Source organism: Oncorhynchus mykiss, chromosome 15 (assembly GCF_057628025.1).
Source record: "Oncorhynchus mykiss isolate SJ-2025 chromosome 15, ASM5762802v1, whole genome shotgun sequence".
NCBI classification, from domain to species: Eukaryota; Metazoa; Chordata; class Actinopteri; order Salmoniformes; family Salmonidae; genus Oncorhynchus; species Oncorhynchus mykiss.
In genome coordinates this window covers 78136647-78152021 of record NC_143036.1, presented here as the reverse complement: position 1 = coordinate 78152021, position 15375 = coordinate 78136647, and the positions used below count along the sequence as shown (strand labels likewise).

Sequence of the window (15375 nt, the reverse complement as noted above, 5' to 3'; positions counted from 1 at the left end):
GCTGCTACAATCTGGTAAATGGTGTGGTGGTAGAAGGCATCTACAGGTTTCAGAGTAGTGGCTGCTACAATCTGGTAAATGGTGTGGTGGTAGAAGGCATCTACAGGTTTCAGAGTAGTGGCTGCTACAATCTGGTAAATGGTGTGGTGGTAGAAGGCATCTACAGGTTTCAGAGTAGTGGCTGCTACAATCTGGTAAATGGTGTGGTGGTAGAAGGCATCTACAGGTTTCAGAGTAGTGGCTGCTACAATCTGGTAAATGGTGTGGTGGTAGAAGGCATCTACAGGTTTCAGAGTAGTGGCTGCTACAATCTGGTAAATGGTGTGGTGGTAGAAGGCATCTACAGGTTTAAGAGTAGTGGCTGCTACAATCTGGTAAATGGTGTGGTGGTAGAAGGCATCTACAGGTTTCAGAGTAGTGGCTGCTACAATCTGGTAAATGGTGTGGTGGTAGACGGCATCCACAGGTTTCAGAGTAGTGGCTGCTACAATCTGGTAAATGGTGTGGTGGTAGAAGGCATCTACAGGTTTCAGAGTAGTGGCTGCTACAATCTGGTAAATGGTGTGGTGGTAGACGGAATCCACAGGTTTCAGAGTAGTGGCTGCTACAATCTGGTAAATGGTGTGGTGGTAGAAGGCATCTACAGGTTTCAGAGTAGTGGCTGCTACAATCTGGTAAATGGTGTGGTGGTAGACGGAATCCACAGGTTTCAGAGTAGTGGCTGCTACAATCTGGTAAATGGTGTGGTGGTAGAAGGCATCTACAGGTTTCAGAGTAGTGGCTGCTACAATCTGGTAAATGGTGTGGTGGTAGAAGGCATCTACAGGTTTCAGAGTAGTGGCTGCTACAATCTGGTAAATGGTGTGGTGGTAGACGGAATCCACAGGTTTAAGAGTAGTGGCTGCTACAATCTGGTAAATGGTGTGGTGGTAGACGGCATCCACAGGTTTCAGAGTAGTGGCTGCTACAATCTGGTAAATGGTGTGTTGGTAGACGACATCTACAGGTTTCAGAGTAGTGGCTGCTACAATCTGGTAAATGGTATGGTGGTAGATGTCATCCAAAGGTTTCAGAGTAGTGACTGCTACAATCTGGTAAATGGTGCTGTGGTAGACGGCATCCACAGGTTTCAGAGTAGTGGCTGCTGCAATCTGGTAAATGGTGTCACCACAGTCAACAACTGTCTGGAAAGTCGACTGTACATTCTGCTTTCTGCTATTTAGGAAGAGGTAAGATCGATAATAAAGTAAATAAGCCCATATTAAATGCTTGCTTTTTTACCTAGATCCGTTAGATTTTTAAAACATTACATTTTTGTCAATATAAATGCCCAGATATTTATAGGGGCGAACCCGATCGATGGGAGAACCATGTAAGGAATAAATATGAGGTTCATCTGAAATTTTTTTTTGTGAGAATTACAGAGCATAGATTTAGTCTTGCCCGCATTAAGTTGTTTTATAGCAACCAGGGCTTTCTGTTAGGTAACAAGGTCAGATTGAAGATCTAACAACCAGGGCTTTCTGTTAGGTAACAAGGTCAGATTGAAGATCTACCAACCAGGGCTTTCTGTTAGGTAACAAGGTCAGATTGAAGATCTACCAACCAGGGCTTTCTGTTAGGTAACAAGGTCAGATTGAAGATCTACCAACCAGGGCTTTCTGTTAGGTAACAAGGTCAGATTGAAGATCTACCAACCAGGGCTTTCTGTTAGGTAACAAGGTCAGATTGAAGATCTACCAACCTGGGCTTTCTGTTAGGTAACAAGGTCAGATTGAAGATCTAACAACCAGGGCTTTCTGTTAGGTAACAAGGTCAGATTGAAGATCTAACAACCAGGGCTTTCTGTTAGGTAACAAGGTCAGATTGAAGATCTAACAACCAGGGCTTTCTGTTAGGTAACAAGGTCAGATTGAAGATCTTCCAACCAGGGCTTTCTGTTATGTAACAAGGTCAGATTGAAGATATAACAACCAGGGCTTTCTGTTAGGTAACAAGGTCAGATTGAAGATCTTCCAACCAGGGCTTTCTGTTATGTAACAAGGTCAGATCGAAGATCTACCAACCAGGGCTTTCTGTTAGGTAACAAGGTCAGATTGAAGATCTTCCAACCAGGGCTTTCTGTTAGGTAACAAGGTCAGATTGAAGATCTACCAACCTGGGCTTTCTGTTAGGTAACAAGGTCAGATTGAAGATCTACCAACCAGGGCTTTCTGTTAGGTAACAAGGTCAGATTGAAGATCTACCAACCAGGGCTTTCTGTTAGGTAACAAGGTCAGATTGAAGATCTACCAACCTGGGCTTTCTGTTAGGTAACAAGGTCAGATTGAAGATCTACCAACCTGGGCTTTCTGTTAGGTAACAAGGTCAGATTGAAGATCTAACAACCAGGGCTTTCTGTTAGGTAACAAGGTCAGATTGAAGATCTACCAACCAGGGCTTTCTGTTAGGTAACAAGGTCAGATTGAAGATCTACCAACCTGGGCTTTCTGTTAGGTAACAAGGTCAGATTGAAGATCTACCAACCTGGGCTTTCTGTTAGGTAACAAGGTCAGATTGAAGATCTAACAACCAGGGCTTTCTGTTAGGTAACAAGGTCAGATTGAAGATCTTCCAACCAGGGCTTTCTGTTATGTAACAAGGTCAGATCGAAGATCTACCAACCAGGGCTTTCTGTTAGGTAACAAGGTCAGATTGAAGATCTTCCAACCAGGGCTTTCTGTTAGGTAACAAGGTCAGATTGAAGATCTAACAACCAGGGCTTTCTGTTAGGTAACAAGGTCAGATTGAAGATCTAACATAGCCTGTTCAACAATTGGGGCAACGGCATAAGTAACAGTCTAGTCTGCATACAGATAAACATCACATGTTAACAGACAGACCCATATTATTTATATAAATAGGCAAAGAGAACAGGTCCCAATACTGACCCCTGCAGTACACATGTTGTAATATCCAGGAAACTAGACTTGACACCATCAAAAAAATCACACATTGTGTCCTGTCTGACATAATTCTTAAACCCCTTGCCAGAATCCTGATCCAGGCCTATTTTATCCAGGCCTATTTCAGTCAGGCCTATTTCATCCAGGCCTATTTCAGTCAGGCCTATTTCATCCAGGCCTATTTCACCCAGGCCTATTTCATCCAGGCCTATTTCAGTCAGCCTTTGAATGAGTAATGGTCAACAGTGTCAAAAGCCTTGGAAAAGTCTATAAATAAGGCAGCACAATGGTTTGTACCATATAAACAACTTAACACATCATCTAGAACAAGCGTAGCAGCTGAAACGTTGTTACAGTGCCTTCAGAAAGCATTCATACCCCTTGATTTATTCCAGTGTTGTTACAGCCTCAAAATTAATTAAATCAATTTTTTTTCGCACCCATCTACGAGCAATACCCCATGATGACAAAGAGAAAACATACATAGATTTTTTTTTGCAAATTTATTGAAAATGAAAAAGAGAAATACCTTATTTACATAAATAGGTGTCCAAACTTTTGACTGGTACTGTAAGTATTCAGACCCCTGAGTCAATACTTTGTAGAAGCACCTTTGGCTGTGATTACAGCTGGAAGTCTTTCTGGGTAAGTCTCAGAGCTTTCCGAACTTGAATTTTGCTATATTTGCCCATTATTCTTCAAAAAAAAAATCAAACTCTGTCAAATTGGTTGTTGATCATTGCTAGACAACCATTTTCAGGTCTTGACATAGATTGTCAAGTAGATTCAAGTCAAACGTGTAACTCAACCACTCAGGAACATTCACTGTCCTCTTGGTAAGCAGCTCCAGTGTAGATTTGGCCTTGAGGTTTAGGTTATTGTCCTGCTGAAAGATGAATTCATCTTCCAGTGTCTGGTGGCAAGACAAAATGGGTAAGTCAGTTGTACAACTGAATGCCTTCAACTGAAATGTGTCTTCCACATTTAACCCTCTGAATCAGAGAGCCGAATGAACCAGGGATTCCTCAAGGATTCTGCCTGTGCTTCGCTCCATTCCGTTTCTTTTTTTTAAAATCCTGAAACACTCCCAGGTCCTTAACGATGACAAGAATAGCCATAAAATTATACGGCCACCACTATGCTTGAAAATATGGAGAGTGATACTCAGTAATGTATTGGATTTGGATTTTGCACGCCCAATTTTTTTTGATTTGTTAAAAAAGTTTGAAATATCCAATAAATGTCGTTCCACTTCATGATTGTGTCCCACTTGTTGTTGATTCTTCACAAAAAAATACAGTTTTATATCTTTATGTTTGAAGCCTGAAATGTGGCAAAAGGTCGCAAAGTTCAAGGGGGCCGAATACTTTCGCAAGGCACTGTAAATCCATTTCAGAAGAAGTCTGTAACGTAACAAAATGTGGAAAAAGTCAAGGTGTCTGAATACTTTCTGAATGCACTGTACATACGGCCCCAGGTCTAAAACCAGACTGGTGCACATTTAGAAGAGAATGACAAGTTAAAAGCTGAGTTGGCCTGGGATTCTAAAAGTTTGGAAAGGCAAGGTGCCTCAGTGCTTTCTCACTGAAGCATCCGTCTCAGACTCTCCATAGTCTGTTGCTCCCAGGGGGGCGATGCAGAGCCTAATACCCCAGCTCAGTGCACTGTTCCCTTCCTTGCTACCTCCTGAAGACCCCCTCATCGGTCTGGAGGGGAGAGATAAGGACTGGCTTAGCTTCTCTGAGTCTGAAGTCACACTTCCTATCAACCATACATGTGGTATTTACAGGTGTGTTAGTCTCTGTCTGCTTCTGAAATGACACCCTATTCCCATAGCACTCTGGTCAAAAGTAGTGCACTACATAGGGTGCAAACTCTGGTCAAAAGTAGTGCACTATATAGGGAATAGGGTGCCACTTGGGATGCAGGCACAACTCACTTATAAAAAGCTAGGAAGAGAACTCTCCAGTCAAATGATCTGCCAATCAGTTAACATGTTGGAGCTACTGGTGTGCTGAGGGAGCTAACCTGGACAGACATGACACAGCCATCTGCTCACCTACAGCCCCATGAATACACAAGCTTTTCCTGGAATTGTCAGAGGACTCAAAACACCAATAATATATGATTGTCATACAATGACTTACCGGTTATTAAAATAGTCGCCCACTCATATATATATATATATATATAGCACCAGTCAAAAAGTTGGACACACCTACTCATTGAAGGGTTTTTCTTAATTTTTTACTATTTCTACATTGTAGAATAATAGTGAAGACATCAAAACTATGAAGTAACACATATGGAATCATGTAGTAACCAAAAAATGTCATTAGTATTAGAGCAACCAATGACAACAGTGAGGGGTATGTCATTAGTATTAGAGCAACCAATGACAACAGTGAGGGGTATGTAATTAGTATTAGAGCAACCAATGACAACAGTGAGGGGTATGTCATTAGCATTACAGCAACCAATGACAACAGTGAGGGGCGTGTCATCACTATTAGGTTAATTAGAATGAATTGAGTGAAACTGTTTTTTTTAAAACAATAGTTTACAGCATATTGAATACATTAGGCTACTGTTATCACATGGAAACATAATTAGATGTTGTACAGAAATATTAGCATCAACATACATCGTTTAATTTAATTCCACATACACATAATTGTTTCCAATAATCTTTTGGTTCAACCCTAATGCCTAATAAGCATCATCAACAGGGGGGAACATATTGGGTGTACGATGATAACCTGTGGAAAGAATTTACAGATTTTTAAAATACTTGTTCATAAAAAATATATATTGTTCATAAGAAGGGTCTGAGATCTAAGTCAATATTCAGACCACTAGGGGTCCATGTTTTTAGACAGGATATCCGATAGGCCTCCCTCTGTCGTAAGTAGGATCTCCATGTTACCTCCTCTCCTTGGTAGAGCAACATGCTCCACGCCTGTGTATTTGAGGGAGGAGATGGGACGGTCAACGAAGTGAGCTGCTACTGGATGGATATTCAGCGTTCTTACCTGATTGAGCTGCAGTGTTCAGCTATGTGTTGTTTCAGACGGCTTACAACAGCTGGCAGTCTTAGCTATATTAATACTGGCACTTGCTATGAGCCATCTGGTGGTCTCAAGATGTGTGAAGTTTTATTTCTTTTGTAAAGTGCTATTTTTTACCCCCACAATTTGCAGGCTTTCAGACACGCACAGCCAAATCACCAGCACCATACATCCATAACTCACAAGTAGTTTGTTACAAAACCACGATAGCACCTATAGCTCTCATCTCAAAGAACAACTTCATTTGCTCTGGGTTATTTATCCAAAGTCTATGCTAGAAAAGTTTTTGATATCTGATCTCATTTTATTTTTCAAGTCGAGGCCAACAGAATACTTGTATTTTGGTTTTACTCCCCTTTCTGTGTGACAGGAGGACAGGCATGCAGAGTTAGGGGCCTCAGGCTGTAGCCTAGAAAGTGACATGGCAACTTGAGGTCATTTCCTATGGGACAAGGATATGAAAATCCTCACGCTGTTTTTTGTTGTTGCTACAAACGCTCTGAACAGACCAGCGATACCGTTTCATTCAGACGGTCCTATTCAGATGCTGATTCTCAGACACTGACTGGCACCCTATTCACTATATAGTGCACTACTTTTGACCAGAGCCCTAGGCTAAGTAGTGCACTACGTAGGGACTAGTGTGCCATTTGGGAAGCAAACTCCATTTCTAGGAACGACTCCAAATCTCTCACAACAACAAGAGAGACCGGAGAGAACAGCACATCAGCTGAGAGCCAACAGATTCATTGTCGCATCGGTAAATAACTAACCTGAAAAAGTGTCCCGGTGTCTCACTGTTACGTCAAGCGTTTGAAAGAGCGACATTCATTGTATTGGAAAACAAAACAAAAAGGTATATAATAGTCCATTTGTGTCAAAGTAAAATAGGGAACAAAATAAGGGACATTATATGGGACATTATGGATCATTTAGTTATATTTCTAGCCACAGGATATGTGGAACTGTGAACAGACTGGCCACGCCCGTTGAGACATGGAGAGAACCTCAATTGCTTTTCCTTGATTCTTCGCATCCTCTCTTCTCACCTCCTCCTTAAAACCCATTGGATGAGAAGGTAAGAGTTCCCTCCCCATCTGACCATTTCCTCCAATGCGTGTTGAGAAGGAAGTGGAGGCTGCTAGAAATCAAGGAAAGGCCATTGAGATCCTCCCATAGACGGCTGTCAGCACTGGGAGAGACACCTGAACAGAGGGGAGATGGACACTGATACTCCTAGCACATTAAGCAATTACAAAGAGGAGTCATGAAATTCAGCTTCTTTAAAAGATTTCAAAACATAATTGGTTGTCAAAGACGGTATCAAATATATATATATATATATATATATACACAGTACAAACTGCTGCAATAGACAAATCTGTACACAGAAAGATTCAGGTACGAACAGTCTTCCAGCATTACTGTTTCTGATAAATCCCTTGAAGGCTGAGACCTTCATCATGCAACATAATCAATGACCACATCAACTCCTTTACAATCTTCCCCACAGTGTCGATGTTAAACACACCAAGAACCTTACTCGCTGTGTTTTGGGAGGCGGGTGAAGCTAACAGATTATATAAACGAGTACACGGGAAGTAAGTCTGTCTGTATATGTTGACAAAGGCCTCATGGTTGGCTAAGCATGAACTCTACATCATTTAAAAAAATTTAAAAAACGTTGCTGTAAGGTTGGGTGTTTGTTGAAGCAACTTCTGGGAACCTCCAGTCCAGAGGAACAGACATCTAACTACTTGTACATACATTATCGCCATGCCAACCCACACATTCTAGTACGATTAACAATATGGATTCAGAAACGAAACACATTTTTTTCAATATAAATCATGTCTCTTTCAGTCTTACCAAATCAGATGTCAGTAAAGGCAGCGGCATAGAAAACCACTGAGTGGGCATAACATTAGGAACACTTTCTTAATATTGATTTGTATCCCCTTTCGCCCTCAGAACAGCCTCAATTCGTCAGGACGTGGACTCTACAAGGTGTTGAAAGCGTTCCACAGGGATGCTGGTCCATGTTGACTCCAGTGTTTCCCACAGTTGTGTCAAGTTGGCTGGATGTCCTTTGGATGGTGGACCATTGTTAATACACACGGGAAACTGTTGAAAAATCCAGCAGCGTTGCAGTTCTTCACACACTTAAACTGGTGCGGCTGGCGCCTACTACCATACCCCGTTCAAAGGCACTTAAATATTTTGTCTTGACCCTTCACCATCTGAATGGCACACAATCCATGTCTCACCTGTCTCCTCCCCTTCATCTACACTGATTGAAGAGGATTTAACAAGTGACCTCAATAAGGGATCATATCTTTCACCTGGTCAGTCTATGTCATGGATTCACCTGGTCAGTCTATGTCATGCATTCACCTGGTCAGTCTATGTCATGGATTCACCTGGTCAGTCTATGTCATGGATTCACCTGGTCAGTCTATGTCATGGATTCACCTGGTCAGTCTATGTCATGGATTCACCTGGTCAGTCTATGTCATGGATTCACCTGGTCAGTCTATGTCATGGATTCACCTGGTCAGTCTGTCATGGATTCACCTGGTCAGTCTGTCATGGATTCACCTGGTCAGTCTATGTCATGGATTCACCTGGTCAGTCTGTCATGGATTCACCTGGTCAGCCTATGTCATGGATTCACCTGGTCAGTCCATGTCATGTAAAGATCAGGTGTTCTTAATGTTTTGTACACTGTGTAAAATCCATGTCAATAGGCTGCAGGGCAGAAAATCATTTTCAGTTGGTAGAGGAGAGTGGCCTTGCCTTGAGATAATACAACCACATCTTCATGAAATAGTTATAATTGAATTACACCTACAGTAGGGCTCCTATTAGCTGAATACTACGGTGAGATATAATAAGCCCCGTTTATATAAAACCTTATCCATTCCTCAGCCCTTCCACCTCTATTTAAATGTCAACTACTTCAGCATTACATTTGACTATTCACACGATTCAGGAGCGATGAACAAGTCAAGTCAAGGTAATAAGGAACAATCTGCTGAACACTAAATACCTGGGAGTCAGGGGCAATAAGGAACAATCTGCTGAACACTAAATACCTGGGAGTCAGGGGCAATAAGGAGCAATCTGCTGAACACTAAATACCTTATAGTCAGGGGCAATAAGGAACAATCTGCTGAACACTAAATACCTGGGAGTCAGGGGCAATAAGGAGCAATCTGCTGAACACTAAATACCTTATAGTCAGGGGCAATAAGGAACAATCTGCTGAACACTAAATACCTGGGAGTCAGGGGCAATAAGGAGCAATCTGCTGAACACTAAATACCTTATAGTCAGGGGCAATAAGGAACAATCTGCTGAACACTAAATACCTGGGAGTCAGGGGCAATAAGGAACAATCTGCTGAACACTAAATACCTGGGAGTCAGGGGCAATAAGGAACAATCTGCTGAACACTAAATACCTGGGAGTCAGGGGCAATAAGGAACAATCTGCTGAACACTAAATACCTAGGAGTCAGGGGCAATAAGGAACAATATCCTAAAAAACTCAAAGACCACCCTCGAACAAGACAAATTAGATGATTAACAGACAGAGAATCATTACAAAAAAATTGAGGTGGGAGAGAGGCAATCCACCTTTTTTTCACTAGGCTGTGAGCCTCGTCTCAGCCACCAGAACCAAATCTCTCACTGGACGAGAGACCACTGTCAGCCAGGCTGGCTACGATATGTAGGCTCATTTGTAAACGTCACGCGCTGCGTCCCGTGAGTGTCCCGTTGTTGCCGCTGGGGGTCGTCCTCAGAGACTAAGTCCTGCTGGTCGTCTGGCGGTGTAGAAGGTTCCGGAGAGTCTGGTCTGTCCGTTCTCTCAGTGTCCTCTGACTGGGATGATGACGCCGTGTCTGTGCCGTTGATGAATCCAAGCATCTCAACCACGGAGTTGGGCAAATCCTACACAGATAATAAACATCAGGTTAAAGATCTGGTTGGAAGCATAGGTCAATAACAAGGTGTTGAAGAGTGTTAGCTATGAATATAGGTACAATCGAATCAAATCAAAGTTTATTTGTCACGTGAGCCGAATACAACAGGTGTAGTAGACCTTACAGTGAAATGCTGAATACAACAGGTGTAGTAGACCTCACAGTGAAATGCTGAATACAACAGGTGTAGTAGACCTTACAGTGAAATGCTGAATACAACAGGTGTAGTAGACCTTACAGTGAAATGCTGAATACAACAGGTCTAGTAGACCTTACAGTGAAATGCTGAATACAACATGTGTAGTAGACCTTACAGTGAAATGCTGAATACAACAGGCGTAGTAGACCTTACAGTGAAATGCTGAATACAACAGGTGTAGTAGACCTTACAGTGAAATGCTGAATACAACAGGTGTAGTAGACCTTACAGTGAAATGCTGAATACAACAGGTGTAGTAGACCTTACAGTGAAATGCTGAATACAACAGGCGTAGTAGACCTTACAGTGAAATGCTGAATACAACAGGCGTAGTAGACCTTACAGTGAAATGCTGAATACAACAGGTGTAGTAGACCTTACAGTGAAATGCTGAATACAACAGGTGTAGTAGACCTTACAGTGAAATGCTGAATACAACAGGTGTAGTAGACCTTACAGTGAAATGCTGAATACAACAGGTGTAGTAGACCTTACAGTGAAATGCTGAATACAACAGGTGTAGTAGACCTTACAGTGAAATGCTTACTCTAACCAATGGTGCGAAAAAAAGGTGTGTGTGTGTAAGTAAAGAAATAAAACAACAGTAAAAAGACATTTGAAAAAAACAGAGTAGCAAGTTCAGTAAGTGTTTCAGAATACAGGAACAAACATTCTGAAGGTATCTCATGTTCTGCCACGCAGTTGGGACACATCCTACAAGGACCTCATCAGAGGAAACTATTAAAAACGTGTGTCACAGACACAGTTTTAATGAGGTTTAGTTTCAACTGCATTTATTTCATACACCTTGTGTATATAGTTATACCACCAAGTTGGGGAAATCCTACACAGTTTTGTTATTTTTTTAATAAAATAAATCAAAATAAATATGAAAAACATATATGTCACAGACAGGTTTTTTTGAATGAGGGTTAGATTCAACTGCATTCATTCATACCCCCTGTGTGTTTCTACCACTGTTGGGTAAATTCTATGAAGATATTGTCGGAATAACCAAACAAGTTAACGAGGGTTGTGTTGAAAACCCCCCTTTCACACCCTTCTACTGGAAACAGCACAAACCAAACCAATTGTATCCCACTTCCTTTCCCTCTCCAACACTCGGCAAACCCTCCATTATTTACCATGGTCCTTCGAGCCGGATGGGTGAGCTTCTCAAAACCCATGCATTGGTCCTTCGAGCCGGATGGGTGAGCTTCTCAAAACCCATGCATTGGTCCTTCGAGCCGGATGGGTGAGCTTCTCAAAACCCATGCGTTGTATTTCAGAATATACTGGAAGCACAGACGTTCTGAAGATAGATAGATGTCCTATCTTGGGATTACATACCTTACAACTCTTCATCTGCAGGCATATAGCTTCAGCTTTGTTGAGGATGGCCACAATGTCCAGTTTCATCGGCAGTTCATTTATGAGCTGGAATGAAGGGAGGAGAAAATTCTTTGATCAGTGACTTGCTAAAGCAGAGATGGGTAACTGACGGCCTGCGGGCAGATCAGTAAAACATTCTAAACGTTCAAAACATCGGGGTCACTTAAAAACATCCTTGTTTTGTTCATAAAAAGCACATTTTTTGTCAATTTAAAATAACATCAAACTGATCAGAAATACAGTGTAGACACTGTTAATGTTGTAAATGACTATTGTTGCTGGAAACGGCTGATTTTTTTATGGAATATCTAAATTAGGCCCGTTATCAGGAACCATCACTCCTGTGTTTCAATGGCACGTTGTGTTAGCCAATCCAAGTTTATCATAACCCTTTTGCAATTATGTTAGCACAGCTGAAAACTATTGAACTGATTTAAAAAAGCAATAAAACTGGCCTTTTTAAACTAGTTGAGTATCTGGAGTATCAACATTTGTGGGTTCAATTACAGGCTCAAAATGGTAATTTCTTCTGAAACTCGTCAGTCTATTCGTTCTGAGAAATTAAGGCTATTCCATGCGAGAAATTGCCAAGAAACTTAACATCTCGTACAACGCTGTGTACTACTCCCGTCACAGAACAACGCAAACTGGCTCTAACCAGAATAGAAAGAGGAGTTGGAGGCCCCGGTGCACAACTGAGCAAGAGGACAAGTACATTAGTGTGTGTAGTTTAAGAAACAGACGCCTCACAAGTCCTCAACTGGCAGCTCCATTAAATAGTACCCGCAAAACACCAGTCTCAACGTCAACAGTGAAGAGGCGACTCCGGGATGCTGGCCTTCTAGGCAGAGTTGCAAAGAAAAAGCCATATCTCAGACTGGCCAATGAAAAGAAAAGATTAAGATGTGCAAAAGAACACAGACACTGGACAGAATAACTCTGCCTAGAAGGCCAGCATCCCGGAGTCGCCTCTTCACTGTTGACGGTGAGACTGGACAGAGGAACTCAATGTTGACGTTCAGACTGGTGTTTTGAGTAGCAAAAAAATACTTAAGCGTAGGCAGACTGTCCACATCTATAAACAGGGAGCTACCGGACATTGCGTAGGCAGACTGTCCCACATCTATAAACAGGGAGCTACCGGACATTGCGTAGGCAGACTGTCCCACATCTATAAACAGGGAGCTATCGGACATTGCGTAGGCAGACTGTCCCACATCTATAAACAGGGAGCTATCGGACATTGCGTAGGCAGACTGTCCCACATCTATAAACAGGGAGCTATCGGACATTGCGTAGGCAGACTGTCCCACATCTATAAACAGGGAGCTACCGGACATTGCGTAGGCAGACTGTCCCACATCTATAAACAGGGAGCTATCGGACATTGCGTAGGCAGACTGTCCCACATCTATAAACAGGGAGCTACCGGACATTGCGTAGGCAGACTGTCCCACATCTATAAACAGGGAGCTATCGGACATTGCGTAGGCAGACTGTCCCACATCTATAAACAGGGAGCTATCGGACATTGCGTAGGCAGACTGTCCCACATCTAAAAACAGGGAGCTACCGGACATTGCGTAGGCAGACTGTCCCACATCTATAAACAGGGAGCTATCGGACATTGCGTAGGCAGACTGTCCACATCTATAAACAGGGAGCTACCGGACATTGCGTAGGCAGACTGTCCCACATCTATAAACAGGGAGCTACCGGACATTGCGTAGGCAGACTGTCCCACATCTATAAACAGGGAGCTACCGGACATTGCGTAGGCAGACTGTCCCACATCTATAAACAGGGAGCTATCGGACATTGCGTAGGCAGACTGTCCCACATCTATAAACAGGGAGCTATCGGACATTGCGTAGGCAGACTGTCCCACATCTATAAACAGGGAGCTATCGGACATTGCGTAGGCAGACTGTCCCACATCTATAAACAGGGAGCTACCGGACATTGCGTAGGCAGACTGTCCCACATCTATAAACAGGGAGCTATCGGACATTGCGTAGGCAGACTGTCCCACATCTATAAACAGGGAGCTACCGGACATTGCGTAGGCAGACTGTCCCACATCTATAAACAGGGAGCTATCGGACATTGCGTAGGCAGACTGTCCCACATCTATAAACAGGGAGCTATCGGACATTGCGTAGGCAGACTGTCCCACATCTAAAAACAGGGAGCTACCGGACATTGCGTAGGCAGACTGTCCCACATCTATAAACAGGGAGCTATCGGACATTGCGTAGGCAGACTGTCCCACATCTATAAACAGGGAGCTACCGGACATTGCGTAGGCAGACTGTCCCACATCTAAAAACAGGGAGCTACCGGACATTGCGTAGGCAGACTGTCCCACATCTAAAAACAGGGAGCTATCGGACATTGCGTAGGCAGACTGTCCCACATCTATAAACAGGGAGCTATCGGACATTGCGTAGGCAGACTGTCCCACATCTAAAAACAGGGAGCTACCGGACATTGCGTAGGCAGACTGTCCCACATCTATAAACAGGGAGCTATCGGACATTGCGTAGGCAGACTGTCCCACATCTATAAACAGGGAGCTATCGGACATTGCGTAGGCAGACTGTCCCACATCTATAAACAGGGAGCTACCGGACATTGCGTAGGCAGACTGTCCCACATCTATAAACAGGGAGCTATCGGACATTGCGTAGGCAGACTGTCCCACATCTATAAACAGGGAGCTACCGGACATTGCGTAGGCAGACTGTCCCACATCTATAAACAGGGAGCTACCGGACATTGCGTAGGCAGACTGTCCCACATCTATAAACAGGGAGCTATCGGACATTGCGTAGGCAGACTGTCCCACATCTATAAACAGGGAGCTACCGGACATTGCGTAAGCAGACTGTCCCACATCTATAAACAGGGAGCTACCGGACATTGCGTAAGCAGACTGTCCCACATCTATAAACAGGGAGCTATCGGACATTGCGTAGGCAGACTGTCCCACATCTATAAACAGGGAGCTACCGGACATTGCGTAGGCAGACTGTCCCACATCTATAAACAGGGAGCTACCGGACATTGCGTAGGCAGACTGTCCCACATCTATAAACAGGGAGCTACCGGACATTGCGTAGGCAGACTGTCCCACATCTATAAACAGGGAGCTACCGGACATTGCGTAGGCAGACTGTCCCACATCTATAAACAGGGAGCTATCGGACATTGCGTAGGCAGACTGTCCCACATCTATAAACAGGGAGCTATCGGACATTGCGTAGGCAGACTGTCCCACATCTATAAACAGGGAGCTACCGGACATTGCGTAGGCAGACTGTCCCACATCTATAAACAGGGAGCTACCGGACATTGCGTAGGCAGACTGTCCCACATCTATAAACAGGGAGCTATCGGACATTGCGTAGGCAGACTGTCCCACATCTATAAACAGGGAGCTATCGGACATTGCGTAGGCAGACTGTCCCACATCTATAAACAGGGAGCTATCGGACATTGCGTAGGCAGACTGTCCCACATCTATAAACAGGGAGCTACCGGACATTGCGTAGGCAGACTGTCCCACATCTATAAACAGGGAGCTACCGGACATTGCGTAGGCAGACTGTCCCACATCTATAAACAGGGAGCTACCGGACATTGCGTAGGCAGACTGTCCCACATCTATAAACAGGGAGCTACCGGACATTGCGTAGGCAGACTGTCCCACATCTATAAACAGGGAGCTACCGGACATTGCGTAGGCAGACTGTCCCACATCTATAAACAGGGAGCTACCGGACA

At 43.4% G+C, this 15375-nt stretch overlaps 1 protein-coding gene across 1 annotated transcript in view; it reads right to left on the bottom strand.

Annotated features, from left to right (window-relative positions):
- Positions 1-7281: 7281 nt before the first annotated feature.
- LOC110515635 (TBC1 domain family member 15) overlaps positions 7282-15375 on the bottom strand; it is a 94039-nt gene continuing 85945 nt past the window's right edge. The window contains exons 16-17 of the mRNA XM_090199200.1: positions 11548-11634; positions 7282-9966 (exon numbers count right to left, since the gene is read on the bottom strand). Of these exons, the coding sequence (XP_090055326.1) occupies positions 9724-9966; positions 11548-11634 (330 nt within the window). The 3' untranslated portion in view covers positions 7282-9723. The remainder of the gene's footprint in view (positions 9967-11547; positions 11635-15375) is intronic.